Source organism: Mercurialis annua, linkage group LG1-X (assembly GCF_937616625.2).
Source record: "Mercurialis annua linkage group LG1-X, ddMerAnnu1.2, whole genome shotgun sequence".
Taxonomy (NCBI): Eukaryota; Viridiplantae; Streptophyta; class Magnoliopsida; order Malpighiales; family Euphorbiaceae; genus Mercurialis; species Mercurialis annua.
In genome coordinates, this window is record NC_065570.1 from 44300004 (window position 1) to 44325383 (window position 25380).

At 32.0% G+C, this 25380-nt stretch overlaps 2 protein-coding genes across 2 annotated transcripts; one reads left to right on the plus strand and one right to left on the minus strand.

Moving 5' to 3' along the window:
- The first annotated feature begins 293 nt into the window (after window positions 1–293).
- On the plus strand, window positions 294–10998 carry LOC126687092 (probable E3 ubiquitin-protein ligase ARI7). Its single transcript, XM_050381465.1, has 15 exons — window positions 294–544; window positions 1223–1347; window positions 1595–1700; window positions 1795–1885; window positions 4144–4316; window positions 4539–4643; window positions 5492–5580; window positions 6633–6740; window positions 6846–6936; window positions 7055–7144; window positions 8265–8312; window positions 8694–8765; window positions 8968–9067; window positions 9291–9417; window positions 10428–10998. The coding sequence occupies exons 1-15, from the start codon at window positions 428–430 to the stop codon at window positions 10609–10611; spliced, it is 1626 nt and encodes a 541-aa protein (XP_050237422.1). The 5' UTR covers window positions 294–427; the 3' UTR covers window positions 10612–10998.
- Window positions 10999–11736: 738 nt separating this feature from the next.
- LOC126687105 (calcium-dependent protein kinase 24-like) lies at window positions 11737–15465 on the minus strand. The gene is made up of 8 exons (XM_050381486.2): window positions 14750–15465; window positions 13656–13779; window positions 13290–13433; window positions 13050–13202; window positions 12837–12952; window positions 12566–12733; window positions 12246–12479; window positions 11737–12106 (listed from the first exon to the last, which is right to left on the minus strand). Exons 1-8 carry the CDS (start codon window positions 15266–15268, stop codon window positions 11960–11962), a joined length of 1605 nt encoding a protein of 534 aa, XP_050237443.1. The 5' UTR covers window positions 15269–15465; the 3' UTR covers window positions 11737–11959.
- Between the last annotated feature and the right edge of the window lie 9915 nt (window positions 15466–25380).

Sequence of the window (25380 nt, forward strand, 5' to 3'; positions counted from 1 at the left end):
TCATATTTTTTTATGTTTTATCCCTATTAATGGTAGTGGAATTTGCCATAGGATGTCTTTAAGATGACTAAATGAAGGGTAAACTAGGATATTTATTAAAAAATATTAAAAATAGTAATAAAACTTTTTAAATAGGACATTCTAAAATAAAATATGGAACTTTTTAAATGGGATGGAGGGAGTATTAGATTTACCAAAAGATTTTTACCTACCTTGTCATTATTTACCGTCACACTCTTCCCACTGTATTTTCACTATACCTTCCACTTTCTCTTTCTCATTAATATAATTAAATAGTTTGACAGAGACACAAAAGTTAAAAACAAATTAATTGGGTTCCTCAAATTATCTGATCACACCTAACTCCAATTTCGAACATTGGAAAAGTTAGGGTTTTGGGAATTTAATCATTGTAATCGAGGAGCATATGGATTCAGACGAGGGTGAAGATTATGGTTATAGCGACGACGGCGACTGCGATGATGATTATATGGCTGAAGCTTCCGATGATGATCTCGATGAGTCCGTGGCGGCTCGTTCTCAGGTTTTTTTTCTAATTTTCTCAAAATTAGTTTTGTTATTAGTGGAAAACGTATAAAATTGATTATGTTTTAGCTTGGAGTTATTTTGATTATGTCTATTCATATAAAATTGATTATGCCTATTCCAAATGAGTTTTATAATGAATTCTAGATTAGAGTTGAATCAAACAAGGGTTTAAGCTTGGAGTTATTTTGATCATGTTCATGTTGATTGTGAATTTACATGGTATTAATTTAATATGTATTTACTGGAAAAGGGTAACTTGATTGTACTACAAGATATTTGATTAGAATGGTCTTGAAAGAAATTCATATGCATGTACTGAAGGTAAACAATACGTTCTATGGATTTGTTATGTGTGATTGTTTAATGCCAGATAAGCTTTTTACTTTATGGTCTCCAAACCATCGGAAGTGAGTCTTTTTGTTGTTTATGAATTACTTGTCGAGTTTAAGTTATACATTTTTGAGGATTAATCTATCACAGACGTGTGAGGCTTCACATTCTACAAATATTCTTCGCCTTTTCCTTTAGGCTGTAAGTTTAGCATCACTTTTAGATCTTGGGAACAAATGATAAGAAAGGGTAATATGTGACAACTGAGTAGGTCTTTTAACTTATTTCAAATGGTATTGGTATTAACTTATTTTCTAAATTCTAAATTGTTTTATCATTCCAGCAAAATTATATTACCTTGACGGAATCAGATATAAGACAACGCCAGGAAGATGATATCACCAGAGTGTCCACTGTCCTTTCCATATCAAAATCTGAAGCAATCATCTTGCTCCGTCAATATAATTGGTATTTCTTTTTGATGTCATATGTCCTCTTTTTTGTTTGCTTTTACAATTCCTAGTTTGTCAGAGCATTGCACAGCAAATAGATTATTGAGTAAATTTTTTTGTCTTGGGGAAGATACTATTTGAGTATTTTACAAGGGATTTATGTGGGAAAATTTCTGTTTGTTTCCTTATTTCATTAGCAATATGCTGCGAAACTGCTGATTGTTTTTTGGAGTTGTGGTTTCTGAAAAAAATTGGTCTTACAGGAGTGTTAGTAAGGTGCATGATGAATGGTTTGCTGATGAAGAAGCTGTCCGGAGATCTGTTGGTGTGCTGAACAAACCAGTTGTTCAACATTCCAATGCTAGAGAAGTAAGTGCTTCAGTTTTAATGCATATTTAGGCCGATTTTGTTGAATATGTCTAATTATGATACTATTGTTTGTGTGGTTGATTTTGTTTGGCAGCTTAGTTGTGGTATCTGTTTTGAATATTTCCACCACAATAAAATTACTTCAGCTGCTTGCGGCCATCCATTCTGTAGAGCATGCTGGTCAGGTTGTTCTGATATTTTTTGTTGAAGCATCTACCTTAAATTCTGTTATTGTAGTTATTATATATATTCTTTTAAGTTTTCCATCCATACTCCTTTTTATTTGTGGTTCTATTATATTAAATAGTCTGAATTTTGGAACATATTTCCGAAGGTTTATCTTGGTTTCCAATTGGTCTATACTATATCCTTATTTTTTTTTAATTCTAAAGGCTTAATTTATAAATTTGATCCTATACAAATTGTGAAAGTTGCTGTACCCTGAACTATTATGTGAACCCATCAAATTAATTCAACTTTTACTTCTCATTTGTAAAGGGTTTCATATTAGGAATTTAGCTTGTTTTTAACAGTTAGTTGAGAGCATTCAAACTCCAAAGCGAAAGAGAGACGGAAAAAAGATAAGAGAAAAGTGATATAATGAATATGACTAAGAAGTGTCTAACTGTGGGAAAAAACAGTTTAAGGCGTGTAACTGGATATCCACATTAATGCTATTAGAAATGTAAGTTAAAGGGTGGTGTAATGAGTTCAACAAAAAGATGGGTCTTTTTTTTAGGTAAAATAAAACGGAAAATGTATCTTTTAAACATTGTCTAAATATTCATGCTCGTTGATTTGTTAATTATTAGGAAATTTGTTGTGGGCTGCTGTTAATGTGTAAATCACTCGGCCAGTATGTTGATCACCTGCTTCTTGATTGTTAATGTTATTATTATTCTCAGTTATTAACTTATTATGGTTAAAACAAGTAAAGTAATGTCATGATATTGGAGAGAAGTGTTTGCTGTAGTTTATGTGTACTAGGAGTTGGTGAATTGAGCATCATGCTAGTTTAATGGCATTGGATAGATTAGTTGAAGTATGTTTTCTTGTGAGGGCAACCTGTTAACTGTACCTCCTGTGGCAAATCAATGTAGTAAATGAAGAAGTTTGGTCATCATCTTTCCAATTTCTTGGTTTTCCCGTTTTCTAGACTCCAATGTACTTGGGAACATTTATTGGTATACCCTTTACAGATAGGGGTGTTCAAATTCAGTTTGGGGCGGTTATGAGAATTTTTGGACCCAAACTGAATTTTAATATTAAACTGGGTTACGACACAATTTATTTGGGTTATACCGATTTAATTATTCTCAGTTAAGTGGTTTATATGGGTTATGTAATTTTATTTTCTTTGGATTTGAGGTTTCACATAATCATATTCCTCTAGGCATGAGGTTTCTGGAGAACGGTTAGGTGCATCACCCCGACCATATCTTGTGGCATCTGATAGAGTTAGAGCTGTGCATACATACCCAACCTTATTCAACTGATCATTTTAATTTTTTTTTTATATTTAATTTCTTTCTTTAATCTTTTTTAGTATTTAAATTTAATTTAAAATATTTAACATATTATATTAAGAAAAAAATTAAAGCATTCCAAATGCATCAAAACAATGAAAATATACCATCTGAAACTATGTCAAAATAGAATGTGACTGAATCAACTATACCTGTTCAACTTATTTTGATTAGTAAACTATTATATGTATATATACTGCATTAAAACAATAATATATTCTTACTATGAATAATGAAACAAATTTAAAATTTATTCGATTTTTAAAAATAGGTCTGTTAAATTATACTTAAAAAAGAAAATAAAAATAAAAAATATAAGAAAAAGTATATTTTGGAACCATCCTTTTCAAGCATAAATTTTCAAATTTATAATTTTAATTTTATTCTAAATTCAATATTGAACACCCTACTGTATTTCAACTCAATATAAACTAATACTCACCTAATATATTCAAACATAATTTATTTGAACAGCTCATAGGAACTAAATAAACTAGGCCATAAAGAAGTATTGATGGTTAAAAAATTTGCTGAAGTCTAAAGGAGTGGCCATATGAAACAGAAATGTGTAACCCGTATAAACTGACCACATATTCTGTTTGGGTAATAACAGTCAAATAAACCATTGGTTTATCAATAAAATGTAAATATCAGTTTGGGTTGGATTTACTTTTTTGGTTTGGGTGGGTTATATGAAGTATGTACAGCCCTATTTACAGATACTTGTTCCTTACTAGAATCAAGGGCTTTAACTTGGAGCAAGTATGCCACGCTTTCGTCCAGTAGTAATTTACAGTTCCAATTAGTTGAAACCATGCAGTTGATTGACATCATTGCTGGTTTTCCTTTAGCTTAATTTCTTGTTCACCTTTCTATTTTGGTTTTTAATACATTTGTGTTGTATGCTGTTACCCTAGGTTACATTAGTACAACTGTTAAGGATGGTCCTGGATGTTTGATGCTGAGATGTCCCATACCATCTTGTCAAGCTGCTATTGGTCAGGATATGATAAATTCTTTGGCATCTGATGAGGATAAGGAGAAGTATTCTCGTTATCTTCTTCGGTCCTACATTGAAGACAATAGAAAGGTGAGCCTCAAAATGTCTTATATTTTATTCCTTTGTTGATTACTGTCTTTTTAAATTTCAATTTTATGCGTTTTTGAAATTAAAAGTTGGGTTCATTTCCCTTCTGGTAGGCAGCTGAACTCAGTTTACATTGATAGTCGTCTCTTCTTGTGATTGAAGGATTAAGTTCTTATGATATCTGCTTCTGACCTTTGTTGTTACTGGCAATTCATGTTTTTTTAGACCAAGTGGTGTCCTGCACCTGGGTGTGAGTATGCTGTTGGCTTTGCAGCTGGTGATGGAAGCTTTGACGTGTCATGCCTCTGTTCTTATTGCTTTTGCTGGAATGTGAGTTTCCTTTAATGCATGTAAGCATGGATCTTTTTGTTGTCATAGTTTGCTAAATGCAAAAGTATATGAGCAATTTTATATATGAAACTTTATATATTAACATACAGTAGTTGATATTGATCTTGAAATTTTCAGTTATTCTCCATAGGATGCCAGAAAAAGAATCTTTTCCTTACTGAGGGCTTTGACGTCTGACCGTATTTGTTATAAGCTCACAAATGCTGCAACTAATAGATGCAGAAAGACCATTTAATGAATTTAGGAAGTCCTAATAACTAACAATTAAGAGCAGGCACTTGCTTCCCTTTTTGTAATGTTAGAAATATTACATCGACTTAAATATGGGTACATCTGTTTCTTCATGAAGTTTCAGTTTAATTTTTTGTTTATTGTAAAATGAAATTAAGTACTACATGAGTGGATATATAGGAGTCCAAATATGCTACAGCTTCCTCGTTTTTTCTGATTCAGAAACAGTTTATGCATTAAATTAACAATTTTGGAACTTAAAAAGAAAAGTTAACATTATAAACTGACACAACTTGAATAATTTCTCTGTTATGTGCAAAATTTCAAACATAACCTAAGAAGTCTAGTTCTAGTCTATTATGTACATTAATAACAATTGTGTCATCAGTGTCCTATTCTAAGCTTTAATTTGATAAAATTAAAGAGTCAATAAAGTTGGAAAAAGCTACAAGTTAATTTTTAGAATTTTTATGTATTTCTATTAATATGTAATTTTCCAAGATCTTCTTGGAACCTTATAGTGTTGATATTGATGTAAAAGTGCATGTTTTAAAATTACCGTGGACATGAATTAGTAAGTACATTGATTATTGCAGTGCACAGAGGAAGCTCATCGTCCTGTGGATTGTGGAACTGTAGCAAAGTGGATTTTGAAGAACGGTGCAGAGTCTGAAAACATGAACTGGTAGAGAATATATTCATCTGATGCTACTTTTTATGATTATAGCTTCCATGATGTACTTAAAACCCTTAAGGCTCCCCTGTAAGATTTTATCGGCATGCAACACTGATGTTTTCCCTTTCAAGTGGTCTTGCTTTGTTTTTTCATGAGTTTACAGTTTCTTGCTATGTGACCCTGGTTGTATTGTGGAAGAATTTTTTGATTGATAGATGTAATTGTCTGTGAGAAATCAGTGACTGTGGCAGGAACATATGCAGGCGCATACACAAATCCAGTGGGTCTACGTTATGGTTTATCCATATGTTTGATGGATGTAGTTCTTATAGTATATATTATTTGCAAAAAGTACACTGTCTTCATATATTGCATCTTATGTCTCTCTCCTCCTAGCTTCTTTATCAAAATTCTAAAATGTTAGGATATGCCATGTGTGATCTGTTTATAGTTTCAAGAGAGATTAATATCCCGTCAATCTATACTAAAGTGAATCACTGGTTAATCATCATTTTGTTGGAAATTATGCAACTATTTGGATGAGCTTTTTGTAGTAGTAATTCAATAGTATGATTATTGAAATTGGGCCTGGGAAAGTGTCATAATTATTTAAAGAGGAAGCAAATACAGGTAAAGTATTATTCCAATTGAGTTGGAAATGTTTGTGACATCATGTCATTAGCGTTAAATTTCTTCAAGTAAGTTGCATGGTATTAAGTGATCCCAGGGGATGGGGTTGAGCCGCAGTTGGGCTAATAAAAGTTAGCAGAGGATGAAAGTACGTACCATCTGGATACATGTATCTGTTTACACAAATGGTCACCTGTTTTCAACACAAGATATTATAGTGTACTGCAGGACAAATAGTTTTTCAATGAGAAAGCAAGCCTCAAATTCATTATAATGATGTTGTTGCCTATTCCCTCTTATTATTATTTCTAATGGCATGAAATACTCACTTTTGCATTCATGTTGCTGTAAGACAATGAGCTGTAACTTTTTTTGGTTAGTTTTATTTTTTGTCCTTTTCCTATATTAACGTTGGATCTTATGACTGTCAGGATCCTTGCCAATTCCAAGCCTTGTCCTAAGTGCAAGCGACCAATTGAAAAGAACCAAGGGTGTATGCACATGACGTGCACACCACCTTGTAAATTTGATTTTTGCTGGTAAAGTTTTGTGTTTTCTATTGGATCTTGATTAATTAGTCTTTTGTCGCCTTTATGCTCAAATGCAGCAAAATTTACTTATTTTGTGTGAATTTGTAAATGCAGGTTATGCCTTGGTGCTTGGTCTGATCATGGTGAGAGGACAGGTGGTTTCTATGCTTGTAACAGATATGAAGCAGCAAAACAAGAGGGTCAGGTAAGGGCATGGAGAGTTTCATTTTATTTTTTTTGGGTAAAATATCTTGTTTTTGATACCATAGTAGGACAGATACATCTCTCTGTATGACTTGCGAAATTGATGTTATTGGTTATAGTATGATGAAGCAGAGAGGAGGTGTGAAATGGCAAAAAATTCTTTGGAGCGGTATACTCATTATTACGAACGATGGGCAAGCAATCAATCGGTATGCCGTTATCTTGATGATCTATTGCTGTTTTTATGATATTCTATGGCATGGTTTCATAGTTACTTATTCTCAGCGGGCAAACAAAATGCAAGGAACCTGTATGGCCCATTTCTCCAGTGGTTTTTTCTAACCAAATGGGCAAAAAAGGAAAAAAAGATGCACTTTCTTTTTCTGTATAGGCTGTAGTATAATGACTATTATAACCATTTAGCATGGAAGTACTCTTTAGTTTTATTACCTGATCTAACACCTCTAATTCAATTGGAGGCAATTATTTGTGGTCTGACATCATTTCAGTTTAGTGTTGAATTGATTTGTGATTTGCATTAGCTTGTTTGAGGGGCTCTATCCTAATATTTTCTTGAGAGCTGATCGTTTGCATTAGCTTGTTTGGCCTGCCTAGTGCATGTTTGTCTTTTATTAGGTAATGAAGCCTGGTTTTAACTCAGTTGCCTGCTATTGCTTGTTGGCTTGAGCTGGGTGCTGTATGCTTGACACAGGTTTGCCATGATACTGAAATTATGGTATTTGGTTCTTTATGATGACATGGCCTTGCTTGTGCATGGAAAAATGGCTATGTTTAATACAAATAACAGGGTAATCAGATATACTGTAGGTGAACATAGAGAGATAGTAGAAGGAATAGATGTGGGAAGGATATTTATAGCGTGTGAATGTCATAGGTGTGTATAGAAGAGTTTTAATAATTCATCATTGAGGTAATAGTTGGAGTACTGTGTTAACATGTTGAGGATTGTTCTCAGCTATTGTATGTGATCAACTGGATACTTATAGTTATATAACTAGTTTACCTTTTTAAATCAACTTTTACGTTTTCCAAGTTAAAATGTACAACATATTACTAAAAGTATTGATTAGTTGCTATCATTGTCTTTAGTAGGATTTGCTAAGCCACCAACCTCTAAATCTTTGATTGCACTTAAGTTTACCTTTTACACCAATCTATGGAGAGACTTATACTTCTCTGGAGCACAATCTGCCTCAGTTATTTTCATTCATCTCTGTTTCTCTTCTAGAACTTTAAATGTTTTTGCGTGCAAAGTATAGCGTGGTATATAATTAATTGATCTGAAATCTTATCTTTTTGATGTGGCAGTCAAGGCAAAAAGCGCTGGCAGATTTGAATCAAATGCAAAATGTGCTTGTAAGTAACTTTATTGATTTGGACGCTCATACTTGGTCAATGATATGCTAAATTTTATGCCATTGGTATTAGAAGAGCTGAGGTTGCTTCTAATGGAGGGACTTTTTTTTTTGTCGGTCACCTAGTCACCTATTTAGGGAGGAGCGACCTAATAACTATACTACGTGTGCGAACTTTCATGATTAAACATGCACAATATTAAATGAAAACTGTTTAAGATTCTTTATTGTTCAATTCCTGTATCCCCCTAATAATACTGTCAATTGTGCTTCTTTACTTATGCAATATATTTTTTCTATTTTTCTGTTTTACTAATAGGGCTCTATTTCTATGCTGTTGAAGCTCATATAACCACATAGATTTCCTGATTTTTTTTTCTAGCTTGGGAAACTCAGTGACATACAATGCACACCCGAAACCCAACTCAAGTTCATTACAGATGCCTTGCTTCAGGTGAATCTAATTTTAAAGTTTGTTTTTGTGATGCAAATTGATGTACTACTGTTTTCTATTCCAAGAGAGTAATAAAAGAGGAAATGTGGGGACTATGTCATTCCCTTTAAACAACTTGGAAATGAAAGAAAAAGGAAAATATTAAAAAAGCCATGTGTCTAGTTTTTTTAATATTATTTGCGTTCCTGTTACTTGTTCACAGATAGTTGAATGCAGACGAGTATTGAAATGGACTTATTCATATGGGTATTACTTACCTGAGCATGAGCATGCAAAGAGACAATTTTTTGAGTACTTGCAAGGTATATATCATTAAACAGTTAGAAGGGATTGCAAAAGCACCATCTGTCTTGCAGTGTTTGTAATATATATCTGGGTATTGGTTCAAGCCACTTAGATGTCCATGTTTGTGTCAAATTTTATAAAAGAAGAAGGAATATTTATTGGAGAAAAAGATTTACATTTGATTTATTTCTATTCTCGGCTGTAGTGACCATTTACATTAGAATCTATGTGTTTCTTCAGGTGAGGCCGAGTCTGGCCTAGAAAGGCTTCATCAATGTGCAGAGAAAGATCTACAGCAATTCCTTGCTGCTGATGGCCCCTCTGAGGAATTTAACGAGTTCCGAACAAAGTTAGCTGGGTTGACGAGGTATTTGATTGGGATTATTCATTGATGTTTCATTAACAGTTTTGGTGAGGTGTATTTATTTATGGTTATTGAGTTGAACTCTTCTCTGGCTCAAGTCTGTCAAACAAGGTGGATAGTTTTGTGCAGTTAATTATATAGTAGAAAATATTTACTTGTTTTTATGAGATTCCTCAATTCTATTAATTTACATGAATTGTCTTTATGTACTATGTATTTATATATTTATTAGGAGATTTACTTATGCATACGAGTCATAGTAATCAAAGACATTAAAGTATTGGTATCATGAGTCGGATCTTCCCTTACCATATCTATAGCAATTTAGAAGTGGCCATGATGCTAGCAAATAATATATTGCAAATTTATTAAGTGAATATTTAAATCGCAAGTCAGCAACTAACTACTTCAATTTAAATCTGCTAAGATCTATTTGCTATTAATGGCATTTCTGTAGTGAGAATTGCTTTGTTGAATGAGACTCTTATAGTAACTCTACCTTTTTTTATTTTCAACCCGTGGGGTTTAGAACCTATCATAATTATAAATAAGTGTGTTTAGGTTAGGTAAATAAGGTCGTTAAAAAGCATTCCATTTCCTTTTGCATATTGCAAACAAATTGTATAGTTTGCATTAGTAACATCACAAGACAGTTTGAAATAGTTGGTCACAATTTTCAGATCCTGCATATCATAAGTTTAAGAGTCTTTGTACCTCATCTAGTTTGAAGTTGTAAATCAAAAACTGTTTCACAATTCCATTTCAAGTATTTTTTTCTCCAATTCTGTATGTTTTTTTAGGCATCTATAGCATTTGTGCCATCGCCCCTCTATCAGGTTGACAGTAATCATTTTCGATATAAGTTATTGAAAACTGCTCCAATTATTAAGTTTAAATTTTTCACAAAATGTTTTTATGGGATGGTTTTTTGATAACTGATAAGCATATGGTGAGGTTTGTGCTGGGTGGTAAGCTTAACTGACTCAGGTATCCTGTATTTCTTACTGCAACAGCGTCACAAAGAATTACTTCGAGAATTTAGTTAGAGCACTGGAGAATGGTCTAGCAGATGTGGACTCTCTTGGTGGTTGTAGCAAGACAACAATCTCAAAAAATGCAGGTCTCGGCAAGGGGAGAGGTGGCAGGGGAAAAGGAAACGCTATATCTGGTGACTCGAGCAGAACTGCAGATGATTAAATTCATTATTCCAGATGGTAATGTTCCATTACGTTACGTGGCAGGTATGCTTTGACATCTGTTTGAACTTTGGTACACTTCCGTTGATGGTTCGTAGTTGGAACATACTTTTCCAAGCAAGTTGAAGTCCAAATAGGCTAATGCTGGAAAGTACTTTGTACTTGAGGTATTTTTGGGCAAGTTCTTTTTGCTATTCTGCTCACTGCGTCATGGTATGTAGATGTCAATGGATTATTGGGAGGGGGGTAAAGAGAATTTTTTGATTACTTGTGTGTATGGAGGGGGGCACCAACTTGTATATAATTTTCTAACTATTATGATCATAAGGCTTCTACAACTTGCTTTTGTCGACTATAATATTCAAATGCAAATATTATTTTACATCTATTGTCAAACTCATTTGTGAAAAGTAATTATACTAATCAATAGACTGTTTAAGTTGTGTTTCGTCCTTTCTTACTGGAGTATGCTATCTACAGCCGGTAAATTGATGGGACAAACTTGCCTGTGTTTAGTTTAAACTGTTGGGTTTGAACAATTTGGGGTTCATGTTAATCATTGTGATATATATTGAAATAGTTTTTTTACTATTTGGAGGCTTGTATCTTCTTTGACTATTGTGTTTGTTGGACACTTTCTTGTGAATTTTCATTATTTGTAGAATCGTCTCTCCTAATTTTATGTTTATCGGATACTTTGTAGCGATGTTCATTTTCTTTTATGTTTACTGTAAAATCTGATGTCAATTCTTCAAATGTTACATTGCTGTTTAATTTTTTTCCGTAAGTACTTGAACTTTTTCTCTCATTATTGTTACGTATGATAATGCATTGTGGAAGATGCATGATCCAAAGCCTCATTTGAATATATTAAATATGCTGGTATTGATAGTCCTGGACTAGAGACGGCCATGGTTCATGAACCAGCGGTTCCTGTTTGGGATCATTGGTTCACGGTTCCAAGAGAAATGAAACCGGCCTGGAACTGCCTTCTGAAATCATAAAATCCCGATAGCATGGAATTGTGGACAGTAGGAGTCGCTACAGTGTACTCTCTCTCAAGTCTAAAATACATTAAAAAAACACGTGATTTTGTCAAAAACATTCCCTATTTACTCATTAAAAGGATTTGAAAAGGATAATCTAATACTTGCTGCTGTTGATTGATAATATCAAATATTATAGCTTTCCTTTTGTATCAAAAAAAAATTGCCTACCATACACAAGCTAAACAGTTGTAGCATTTTGCCATAGATGAATCAGTTATCTTTGTTGATTGTTTTCCTGAGGCAAAGGCAACAAAACATTATGTAATTACATTTACTTAGGGTTTACCTCAGGTGAAACTTTTATGTTTTCAGCTGCATAGATTTGTCTTTTAGCAGTTTCATGCTCAATGCGTTTAGCATTGCTCTTGAATATTGTCTGGATGCCATTTTCCAGTCCATCCCATTCTTCATCATTGCCCTAAATTCATCATAACTTATTCGACCGTCCTGTGTAGCAAGCGGGATCAACATAGGCCTTATTAAAGTTATTAAAGTTTAGCAATAACCAAAGTGGGATTGCGGTGCTAGAACGGAACATATGAATAGGGTTTATAGAAAAAGTAGAATGAACTAGAGATTGATTTACCTTGTCGAGATCAACATCGGATATGATGTCGTTGATGACCTGCTCAAAGTTAGGACCTAAATTGTCATGTATCATTGCATCTCTCAATTCATCGAACTCGATAAATCCCGTTTGGTTTTTATCAAAGAATCTGAAAGCCTGAAAAAGGTGCTCGTCATTGCCAATTTTGACAAGATGAATAGACATTGCCACAAACTCCTCAATGCTTAGTGTTCCATTCCCGTCAACATCCGCCTGTTAAACACATGATCAGCTGTTACTAGTAGTCGATAGCGCGGAGATTAAAAGCAGAAATGGTTATCCTAAATTCTAGGGCTTACAGCATCCATTAACATTTGGACATCAGGATCAGGAACTGGATGTCCAATTTTTTGGAGACCATGTTTGAGTTCTTCAAATGTTAAATCTCCAGTATTGTCAGTATCCATCATAAAGAACATCTGTTTGATCCCGTCTATTTGGTCATCACTCAAATTGTCCGCTACCACCTGAATATCAAATAACATAAGATTAAATGCACGTTTTAAAACCTATAATGTCTCGAATTCGAATCGTAGTCGTGGCCAATGATGATAGTGGTTGAGAACTTACTCTAAGAACTCTCTTCTTGAACTTGTTCATTAAGGAAAACTGCTTAATCTTTGATCTGACATTTTCGCCAAGATTCACATTAGGAACATCACATGCATTGTGTATCCAAGGATGTTCTTCATACATGCATATAAATAATGTGAAGCTAATTAGTAAATAAACCAATAATTAGGCTAACTGATATTTACATTTTGATCGACATTATGAACTAACCAAGTACTTCTTGAACTGTCAAGCGGCTGTAAGGATTCTGATCAAGCATGCTCTTGACAAGGTCTTTTGCATCTTCAGAAACCCTAGGCCATGGATCCCTTGTAAAATCTATTTTGCCTCCCACAATTGCATGTGCAATACCTTCCTCAGTTTCTGTAAAATTGCATTTAAAAAATTAACCTCGCAAGAAAAAAAAACTCAGAAAATCTTGTGTATAATGTATAAAAGAAATGGAATTACCAGCCCAAAAAGGAGGAACTCCACAAAGGAGAATATAGAGGATGATACCAGCACTCCACACATCAACTTCTGCTCCATAATTTCTTCTAAGCACCTCTGGAGCCATATAATATGGACTTCCTACTATTTCACTGAATCTCTGACCTGAATCATAAGACGAGGACTTAATTTAATTATGTTGCACGGAAACTTCTCAAGTTATACAATTCGTCAATTTGTTTATATTTTCACAAGTGCTTCTGAAACTTTCAAACTCTATATTTATAACAACTTGTTCTTGTAAAAAATGTTGTTTCGCATGGCGTTTCCGCTTCCGTGCTATATAGAAGTACAGTTTTGATTATATAAAGGAGAATGTTTGCATACCAGGTTGGAAGAAAATGGAGAGACCAAAATCAATAGCTTTTAATTGTGAATTTTCGCGGGTATCTGCATACAGGAAATTTTCAGGTTTTAAGTCCCTGTGTATTACCCCATGATCATGGCATACCTGCAATCATAGTAGTATATCATAAAATTATAGCTAATTGCTTTGAATCATGTAGGATATATTTCTAGTATCCAAAACTTTATCTAATGTATCAAATTGACCGTCTGAACTTTAATTTTTAACTTTTTGGGTACCATGAATTCTATTTTATATTTCAAGTGATGAAGACTTATAAAATTCAGATGAAATTTTCTGATATGAGACCTGAAATGCTACATCACAAGCTGGAATGTTATTAAATGGATCTATTACTAATATGACAATTGAAATGATAAATTTGATAGCCACACCACTAAAATTTAATATAAAAGTTTTGAAAATCTCTACTTATAAGCAAATGGAATTCAAGAAACTAAATGAACATAAATCAAAGTTCGAATATCAATTTTAGACATTAGATAAAATTTGAGAAGTAGCATATTTTGCGTTTATTATTTTCCAAATTTTTATTTCTTCTTCAGTCTCATTAATCTTTTGATCATGCATGGACGACCAATATGTTCAATTCAACTAAGACCACATTAATAAACAAGGAAAATAATCTTTTAATAGAGAAAATAAAATGAAACAAAAGAATATCTCATTTCATTGTAAATTAATACTATCTTATGTTAAGATATCAGAGGAATTATTTTCTGGTGCCTAATAAATGAGCATATATAACTGAATGAGAGAAATTCTTATGTAGACTCGGTCTACCACGTCATCCGTAGACTAACCTATCACATTATGACACGTCATTAAAATGATGGCAATCTTGTAAATTCGTTTTTTATTTATTTACACCTTTGAATAGTAATATTACAAGATTGCCATCATTTTAATGACGTGTCATAATGTGATAGGTTTGGTCTACGGATGACGTGTTAGACCGAGTCTACCTAAGAATTTCTCACTGAATAAACCTATAATTAATTATTTCCATGTTCAAGAACTGATATATCTAAATCATAAAAAGAAACAAAATTACCTTAACAATCTCCAAAATGGTCTTAGTAACCATTGAAGCAGCACGTTCGGTGTAATGGCCCTTAGCCACAATTCTATCAAAAAGTTCACCACCTTCACAAACTTCCATTACAAGATAAATAGCTTCTCTATCTTCATAAGCTTCCTTAAAGCTAACAATATTTGCATGTTTAGGCAAATGTCCCATTATATCAACCTCTCTTCTAACATCTTCAACATCAATCTCCGTTTTCAATTTCGCCTTCGAAATCGTCTTACACGCGTACGTTTCGCCCGTTTCTTTATCGACACATCGGTACGTCACGCCAAATTCTCCTCTACCTAACTCCTTCCCGAATTCATATTTTTCTTTTATGTTGTTTCCACTAGGATTTTTAAGTACATTTGCGACTTGGAAAACCGTCGAAGGCCGAGTGGACGCCACGCTGTTCTCGGGCAAGGGTTTTGGTCGGCTGTCGTGGTGCAACCTCCGGGATATAATACGACCCGCCTTAACGGGGGCCGAAATGCAGCCTCCCATTGTATGATATATGTGATTAGGGTTTTTCTTTTATCTCCTTTTATGTTCCTTGTTTCTCCCTCTAAGAAATGTGTTAAATGCATTTCATGGCACAAGGAGACATTGAGAAATAAATTTTATGAATTTTAATTTCTTGTGAGAGAGAAAATGGAAACCCTAACAGAGAGGATAAGAGAGGAGGTAAGAAACTAAATATGAAAGCATTGGTAGTTAGAAAAAGTATGTTTTGGATTGTTTTTCCTTGTAATTAGGGTTGTTGTATTAATGCAATTTATTTGCTGTTTTTGTTTAGATTACTAAATATTAATGGCCAATGTTTAGTGTGTTTGAGTTTAATCTTAGGTAGTGATGGTATATCCCCCTTTGTTTCCTTAATTCAAGGCCAAACAATGAAATGGTGATAAGTTGAACTTCATTAATATATTAGCATAAAATTAAAAATCTCTCTCCCAAAATTTAAGTACATGCTTAGCTATCTTCAAAAAAAAAAGTACATGCAAGATTTTAGGAGAGTTCTGCCCAGCGCATGTGCCAAATGAGTTAGAACTCTAGTTGAAATTGCAAACGTTTGTAAATAATTATGTGTATTTCAAATTTGAATTTATGCACGACTAGGTTCATCTAGGGTTATAATTTAATAGATGTAAGCAAATGATACACTTTTTATTATTATTTGTTGTGTAGCTTGCAATTCATTATTAGACATTAAATATATATAAAAAATAACGAGTTTCAGATAAAAAATAGTTGAAATAATAAGGGGTCGTTTGGTTCGTCAAAGAAAAGGGGGGAATGGAAATGGGAATGAACGATTCTTATTGTCTGTGTTTGTTTTATCTAAAATCACTAGATAATAAGAATGGGATTACCTCTTCAATGGAAATCACTCATTCCCTTCTATCCCCATGGCTAGGACTGTACAGAAAAAATTCAAACCAATCAAACCAAATCAATTCAACCAAACCAAATTAAATATTACGGTTTAAAAAATTGTTGGTTTGATTTTGGTTTGCAAAATAGAAAAAAAAATTATTGGTCTGGTTTACGGTTTTAAAAATTAAAAACCAACATAAACCAAACCAAACCAATATATATATATATATATATATATATATATACATAAATACATATTTTATTAAAATTATATATTATAACTTAAAAATAAAATTTATATCACTATTTTTTAAAATTATACGTGATAAGATAATATATTTAAATATCATTAGCTGAAATAACTATTTATTATCGATCTTTAAATATTATAATTCTATAATATTAAAATATTATATTAATAAAATGTAAAAATTTATAATATAAAATTTTTATATTTTTTTATTTCTTAGTCATTATTATAATTTGTTACATAAATATTATATTTATTTTTATGATAAAATAAATAATTTAAGATTATTAATTTTTTTATATCTTAGATGATAAATAAATAATTGTTTGATGATGGTTTAAACTGGTTTCAAAGGAAAAATTATCAAATCAAACCAAATTAATTTTGCTGGTTTATAATCTATCCAGTTTGATTTTGGTTTGGAAATTGCCAAACCAGTTAATTGGTTTGAATTAAAATATTGATGATAAACTAGTCAAATCAAACCGAAAAAAAATTCCAAAATAAATCAAATATTACTCAAATAGCCAAAACCAAATTCTTTACATTCATGACAAAAGAAGGAGAAAGTTTACGTTTTCTAGTCAACCACTATATAATAGACACATGGCACACTTAAAGTGAAAAAAAGTCAAGAAAACATGTTAACAGCTGTCAAACAGCTGTAAAAACGCACAAAATGTGATAGTAACGCGTCTGACACGCGTGTCAGAAAAGCGTGCGAGTCACACATCAGCGTCAGCGTGTCAGAATTATTTAAACAGGTGTAATTTATGTATCTATTATGTATTATTAATGTATCAAAATATATTTGCAACTCAATTTCAATTTTTATGATTTTATTTGATTAATTAATCAACCAATTTCATTAATTAGGCAATTGTACTAAATTTTTATTATTGCATGAATTTTTTTGAAGTCTCCAAAAATCCAGAAACTTAGATTAGTTGAGGATGTGGTTTTGTCATAATGGATTATTTAAATAGCGATATTTGAATTACTTTTGTTCATTGAAAATAATGTATCGACGATATATCTATAATGTATCAGCCTCTCCAAAATTTATTCGTTAAAAATAATTATTATGAGTTGGAGACTGATTCTAGAAGTTATAATAATGATGTATCAGCGATATATCAATGTTATATATATAATGTTTTGTTGATGTATCTAATATGTATACATAATAGCATATACATAAAAACTGAACAAACTTAAATTTTAGTTAGAGATAGCTAAAAGTTTAAGACAAATTAAGCAATATGTTGTTATAAGAGCATATGATTTTGAAAATTATAATCTATGGTGTATCTAAAAAATTTATTTCGTTAAAATAATAAAAAAAGATAAAAATATATATCTATGATGTATCAGTTGTGTATCTGTATCGGCGATTTATCTAGAATGTATTAGTGGTGTATATAAATCATCGATGAATCCAATATGTATATACATAATAAACTGAACAAATAACTATATGCTTTCATTAAGTTTATCATCGGTTTAAGTTAATCTTGCACATATGAGTTTATATCAAAAATGGAAATATTTATATATTTCTAATTTACGTAACAAATAAATTTCAAATATAATTCAGATACATCTCAGAAATAAATCATGTACATTTAAAAAACATTTCAAATACATCTAAAAAAAGCACCGATATGTCTCAGAACTAGCTCAACTACATTTTTCAAAATAAAGAAAGTAGACTAAACTTCTTGCAAAATATATTGGTGAAACCATAAACTGCAAAACAAAAGACAAAAAACAGTAAACAAAAACAGATTAATAAATATTACATAATACATACAAAAATTTAAAAATAATACCTTTCAGATACATCTAATTAACAGATAAAATACATCTCAAAAAAGTATAGATACAAAAATCATTACTAGAAGAGCGATTCCATGGGCAAAAAGTAGCTGGCGAGGAACAAAAACAACATATATCTTTTGGATAGCGATAAGAGATGATTCAGCACCTTGTATTCCATTCATAACTAATCTTATTAAAGTAACACATTCATAATGTAATACCCCAAAATATTGAAGCATTTAATTGGACTATGTGTCCAGTCCTGTTTCGCCAGGGTGGCGATATTGGAAATAATTTTCGAGAAACTTAATACTATATTTCAATTCTAAAGTTAGAATTGGAATTAGAAGGAAAATGTCAAGAAAAGCTCGAAATAAGGTACAGGGACTAAAGTGGTAATTTAGCCACTACGACTTAAAATGGAAATTATTTCGCCAAGATCCGCGAAATGTTTTATAGTATATGTGGTAAAAGTTTCGGGTCAATCGGAGACCTTTTAAAATTTGGACGCGGATGCGTTTGGGCTAAATTGTAACTTTTGAAAAGTTTCAAGGGCTAAAGTGTAAATTAGCCAATTAAGCCTCGGGTATAGTAGTTAAAAGACTATTGACGGAAATAATAATTTTGGGATAGTATTATTTATTTGGATATAAATAATACGTATAAAGTTGAGTTAAAAGGATAATTTAACCATTTGGTTAAATTAGGAAGTTTAAAAGAGAAATGGTTTGAGTTAAAGAAGTGAGGGATCAAAATGACCTTTTTACCAATATGTATATAAGAATTGAGAAGAGAAATGAAGAGTCCAGAAGAAGAAAAGAAGAATCAGATGAAGGAAATGAAGAAAAGTGACGATCGATTCGATCCGCCGCCGTTTCGCCGTTTCTCGTCCGAATCGAGTGATTCTCGCACCGTTAGATCAAGAATTCGATCCTCAATCAACTATGAACTACAAATCAAGGTAAAATTGAGGTTTGGTTTTCTGAAATTGGAAGTTAATGGGCTGTTTTGTTATATACGGATCGAATCTATCGTAATCATGTAGTTTTTGACGTTTTTGATGATTATTGAGTTGAATATTGTGTTATATTGATGTAGAACTATGTCGGAATGAGTTAGGGATGTCAGGAGCATGTCGAGATGATGTTTGGACCTGTTTAGGGGTGTCGCACGACGTGCGACTATGTCTCACGACGTGCGACATAGTTTCGCGACGCGATCAAACTTAAAATCGACATAACTCCTTCGTTCGGACTCGGAATTGAGCGATTCTCGCGGCCACGGAACGAGGAAAGGATCCTCTATCATTTTACATCCTCAAATCAAGGTAAGAGTTTCGTTTTGATGGTGAAATTTGCTGAGTTAGTGGCTGTTTCGTTTGAAAAGTTACGTTTGAATCGTTCGGATATAAATCGAGTTACTCTTGATACGTTTGAGGTGTAAAGTGATAAGTTAAGTGTTTATATGAGTTAGATGCGACTTGGTATGAGTTTTGGATGATTTGGGGCCTCAGAAATGGTCTAGAGCACGTCGGAAACATCGTACCCGAAGTGGGCACGACGTGCACTACCAGAAGTGCACGACGTGCACCACAAGGGTGCACGACGTGCACCACCAGGGGTGCACGACGTGCACAAGGAAGGTCACGACGTGCCCTTCATGAAAATTGAAGGGCACGACGTGCCAAGCTAGCACGACGTGCCCCACCTTGACCGGAACCTCCGGGGGACTTCCGGGAACGAAAATTGGCTTCCGATGACATGATACGGGTGTAGAACTCTGACTAATGTCTTAAAATGAATATCAATAAGACATTATAGCAATGAACATTAGCATGATAAGTAATCAAGATATGAATAGATATCTACAGAGAAAGATACGTTTGGAGCACTGCGGTTATGTTTCGTGCTTTTGTCGTGTTAAGTATCTAGTGCAGGTTTTAAGAATATGATTCTCTAAGTATATGCTTTAACGATAGAATCCTATGATAGATGTGAAGGACTATCGAGCTACGAGTATGACGAACCAAGAAGCTCGACGAGGATTGACGGACCAGTCTCCTGGAGTTTACGTTCGGATATAAGGAATAGCGGTCACTGTGAGTGGCAATTTACTTTCGCGTATTATTGTTATGAAAGTTATTTTCTTATATTATGAGTAATGTTATTAAATATCTCGTATCTATATGATTTGCTCGTATGAGCTGTTTTGTTTGATAGATTTGATTATATGAATGTTGTTGTACTCGTTGTTTTGGAGATAAGTGTCTAATGTGCGGTCCAAAGAGACCAACTACCTATTGGGTGTCAATAGGCTGCATGATCATTGGTGAGTCAGTCTAGAGTATCTGACTTTATAATTAAGAATTAAAATATGTCTATGTATAATATGTTATGATTTCGATACGAGAGTGAACTCGGCTACGGTGTAGTCTGGAAGTCCCCGTATCTAGTGGGCTGGGCCCACCAGTGGCTGGGCCACCAGTGATTTGGACTCACACTTTATGATTTCGATACGAGTGAGCACTCGGCTACGGTGTAGTCTGGAAGTCCCCGTATCTAGTGAGTTGGACTCACACTTTTGAAATTAATAATGTTTGCTTATATCATAAATTTATATATGTATTCAGCGTGTAACGCTATATTTTAATAATACTATAAGTAACTTGCAAACTCACTCAGTATTTTCCCAAATACTGACCCCTCACTCTGATGTTTGCAGGTAAGCAGAGTCGGATCAGACAAACCATCTCCATTGTGCCAGAAGTCATTAGACTTGCACAAGTATGAGTTCCTAGAGCTGCAGTAGTCAGTAGGTGTCTATATAAGATGGATGAATTGATTTCAAATAATTAGTTTTGAATGTAAACTCCAATGTGATATTTTAATATCTAACATTAGATTATTTAAAAGAGTTTTCTGAAAACGTTTTCTGTACAATATTATATTTTTTTAAATGCGAAAAATTATTAGTGGTTTTAGGCTTGCTACGGGTTTTGGAGCTACCACTCCCATTCCCTAGCGCCGGTCTCGGCTCAATAATTTGGGTCGTGACACATAATTAAACATATTTTACCCAATTCAATTCTTACAATTATAATTAAAAAAAGAATACTTACAAAAAGAGAGGAAGATGAATTGTGGAATGGAGAAGAAGAAGTATTTTAACAAGGAATATATTTTTTATATATCTTCTATCATTTTTAATTTCCCAAAAAAATCAAAATTTTGTTTTTACTCCCATTCTCACTGTTGCTTTCAAAATAGGTCCACAATTCACCAATAAACAATAGCCAATTAAACCTTTCAAAAAAAAAAACCCTTTAGATCTGATTCCGAATTATTTGGATGAAAATAATAAACGAAAACCAATATCAATTTTGATGAAAATAATAAATAGGAAAGATGAAGATGGGGGAAATTAAAACATTTATTAACAGTTGGATTACCTAAATTTCTTTCTTTTTTCAATGTTCAATACCTATATTTGTTTCTTTTTTCAATGTTCAAGTGGGACACCTATCATAGGTTTAGAAGTAGAAAATATTTTGTGAAATGAATAAACCAAATGTGTCATTAATTGTAAACCAAAAAGTGATAAAAAAAATGTAAGCATTTCAAAGAGTAACCATTTGAAAAAATAAATACAGCGTGTTTATGATGTATCTGTAATTTTCTCAAACAAACCATGTCCCTACCCATGAAAATGAACTTTTCATTCCCATGAAAATCAAAATTTAACTAATGTTTTAATAGTAAAATTATTATTTTTGAAAAAAATAAAATTATTTTCTAAAAAATAAAATATTACTTTAAGAAAAAAAAATTTAATAATATAATTTTTAAAAATAAGAAAAATATTTTTTATTTAAAAATAATAATATTAATTTTTTTAAAAAAAGTTACACATTATTACATATTTTTATTCGGAGTATTGGCAAAATAAATCCTAACATTTCACTTTTTCTACAATTTAAGCCCAACGTTTAAAGATTTATGAAACAAATCTTAACCTTTTCAATTTTGGGCTTTTTACACAAACAACCTACTTTGCCAAATTTTTAACTTTTATACGGGTGCAGATTTGGGTTTTCTAAACTACCATGTGCGGACTGAATTATAACTTTTATACGGACTCCATATATTAAACCCTAACAGCATACAAATCATAATTTCAATTATTTTCTCTCTCTTCATCATTCAATTATCTCTTTCTCTCAGTTCATCTTCCTCTCTTTTTTTTACCGTTCGCCATCTTCCGCTGAGCCGTCCTCTATTTCTCCGCTCTTCCGTCATCGTTCTCATCATCGTTTCCGTTGTCATCTTCGTCAACGCCATCATCTCCTCTACTCATCGCCGTCATCTATTTGATTTCAGATCTATAATTTATTCATTGTTTTTCTTCTTCTTCTTCTTCTTCTTTATTTTCAGATCTATAATTTTTTTACTGTTTTTTCACCATTAAACATGTATAGAGATTATATTTTAAAAATATAATGCTAATTTCATGTTATGTAATATAAATTTATGGTTATATGAAATAAATTTTTGTTCTTTCTGCATTTTTTTGTGTTTGGTTGTATTTCTGTGTTTTTTTATTCTGCAGTTCGATTTATTGATGATGGTTGATTGCTGAAATATTATAATATTACAGTGTTGTTGATTTTATGTTGATTTTGTGTTGATAATCAATTGGTATTTCCTTAATTTTAACATTGAAAAAATTTATTCTAAAAAATACATTAGCAAATTAGATAATTTTGTGCGTGAAATAAACTAAAAAAAAAACAAAATTTAAATGAGATTAGATAAGAATATGTTAGCATTATCATGTTGACAAGTTGTTGATTTCTTGTTGATTTTTTTATCGATTGTCACAATTTTTCAAAAAATTATATTATATTTTATTCCTTATGTTGATTCGTTGTTGATTTATTGTTGACATTATGTTGATATGTATTTCAACTTTTTTTAATTTTCAATTTTTATGTTGAAATGTTGTTGATATACTGTTGATAACATGTTGATTTTTCAATCATTGAAAGAAAAATAAAGTTAGTCTTAAATTGATGTATTAATGAACTATTAATATGTTTTTGATAATATGTTGATTGTTTTTTACTTAAATCAATCAATGTTCTCATTTTACAAACATCTTGACTAAATTAGCATTAATTGTTGATTCGTTGTTGATTTATTGTTGACATTATGTTGATAAGTATTTTAACTTTTTTTGATTTTTAATTTTATGCTGACATGTTGTTGATATACTAAAGAAAAGTAAAATTAGTCTTAAATTGTTGTATTGATGAGCTGTTGACATGTTTTTGATAATATGGTGATTGTTTTTGGCTTAAATCAATCGATGCTCTCATTTTACAAACATCTTGACTAAATTAGCACTAATTGTTGATATCATGTTGACATTATGTTGATAACTAGTTAATATGATAATAGTAATTCTACTAAAGAACAATAAAGGTACAAAATGTTTAAAATAAATGAATCAGATAAATATGTTAGCAGAGTAAGTAATCAAAACAATATAAAAAAACAAATAATTCAAATGAAAAAATAAAATTATTCTTACATATAAAAATAATAATATATTAAATATACACCAACACAACAGTTCACAAATTAAAGAAATCTATTTCAAAATATATTTTTTTCCTCAATTCTCTTTACAGCTGCACAGTTTCTTCAAAATCACTTGTATAATTGTTTTGCGTTCCACCTCTAATCCCTAACTAAATTTCGACAAAGACGGCTATGATACAGTTTCATTTCATCCAACGAAAGTTTATTTCACAGACAATATTATCTTATTTGTCAATGTTAAAATAAAAAAAAATCAGTAGATATCAACATGATATCAACATAAAATCAACAACACTGTAACATTACAATAATTCAGCAATCAATCATCATCAACAAATCGTTCTGCAGAATGAAAAAACGCAGAAATACAACAAAACACAAAAAAATGCAGAAATAACAGAATTTTATTATATAAAATCACAAAATTATTCTATATAACATGAAATAAGTATTAGATTCTTTAAAGATACTCTTTATACATGTTTAATGGTGAATCAACAGTAAAAGATAAACAAATTACAGATCTGAAAAAAAAATTCAGATCTAAAATTAAAAAGATAAAAGAAAGATGGCGCGGCGAGACAAAGGCGGAACGATGGAGGCGAAACGGCGGAGGCGCAACAGCGGAGGCGGAACGGCGGAAGCGAAGGAGAAGAAATCGTGAATTTTTTTTCACAACTCAAAAGAATTTACTGTTATATAAGCAAGAACGGTTGAGATAATGATGAAATAGAGATGAAAATGAGAGAAGTAAGAGGAGTCGTGCAGTAATGGAGATAACGCACAACAAAATCGTGGAGAAGAGAAGCGAAAATGGCGGAGAAGAATGAAGAAACCGCCAATTGAGAAGGAAAATAAGAAAACGGTAAAAAAAAAAAGAAATCCAAAAAAAAGGGTTAGGTTTCATAAAATTGTGGTGTGAAAAGTAAAGATATGAATTGGGCCGTATAAAAGTAAAGTCTAGCCCAAATCCTGTATTTTATATAAAAAGCCCTTCAATTTTTGCATTTTGTAGCCCAAGCCCATAATTTGCTGATGTGGCAGACATATTATTGGTATATTAAATTCCAATGTTTTAAAATTTTGCAAATAACATCTTAACGTTTCATATATTTGCAAATTGTAGCTTGAAAAAGATGACAAAATGGCTGAAATTAGAACTTGGGCTACAATTTACAAAAATTGAAAAGGTTAGGATTTGTTTCGTAAAATTTTAAACGTCAGACTTAAATCGCTAAAAAGGTGAAACGTTGAGATTTATTTCGCCAATACCTCTTTTTATTCCTATACTAATTTCTTGAACCAAACAAGATATAAAAACAATCATTCTCATTCCCATTTCTTCTCATTGTCATTTCCATTTTTATTCTGATTTTTAAACGTTGAACCAAACAATCCCTAAATTTTCTTAAAATGTTTTATTGCTACATCCTCATAATCCACTTATTTTCTTTACTACAATCTCAAACTTTCAAATGAATATAGAGATAATTACTATTTCCTCCCTAGTATTACTTACTACATGACTTTTAAAAAGTTATTTATTCCTAACATTTGATTAAATTAAC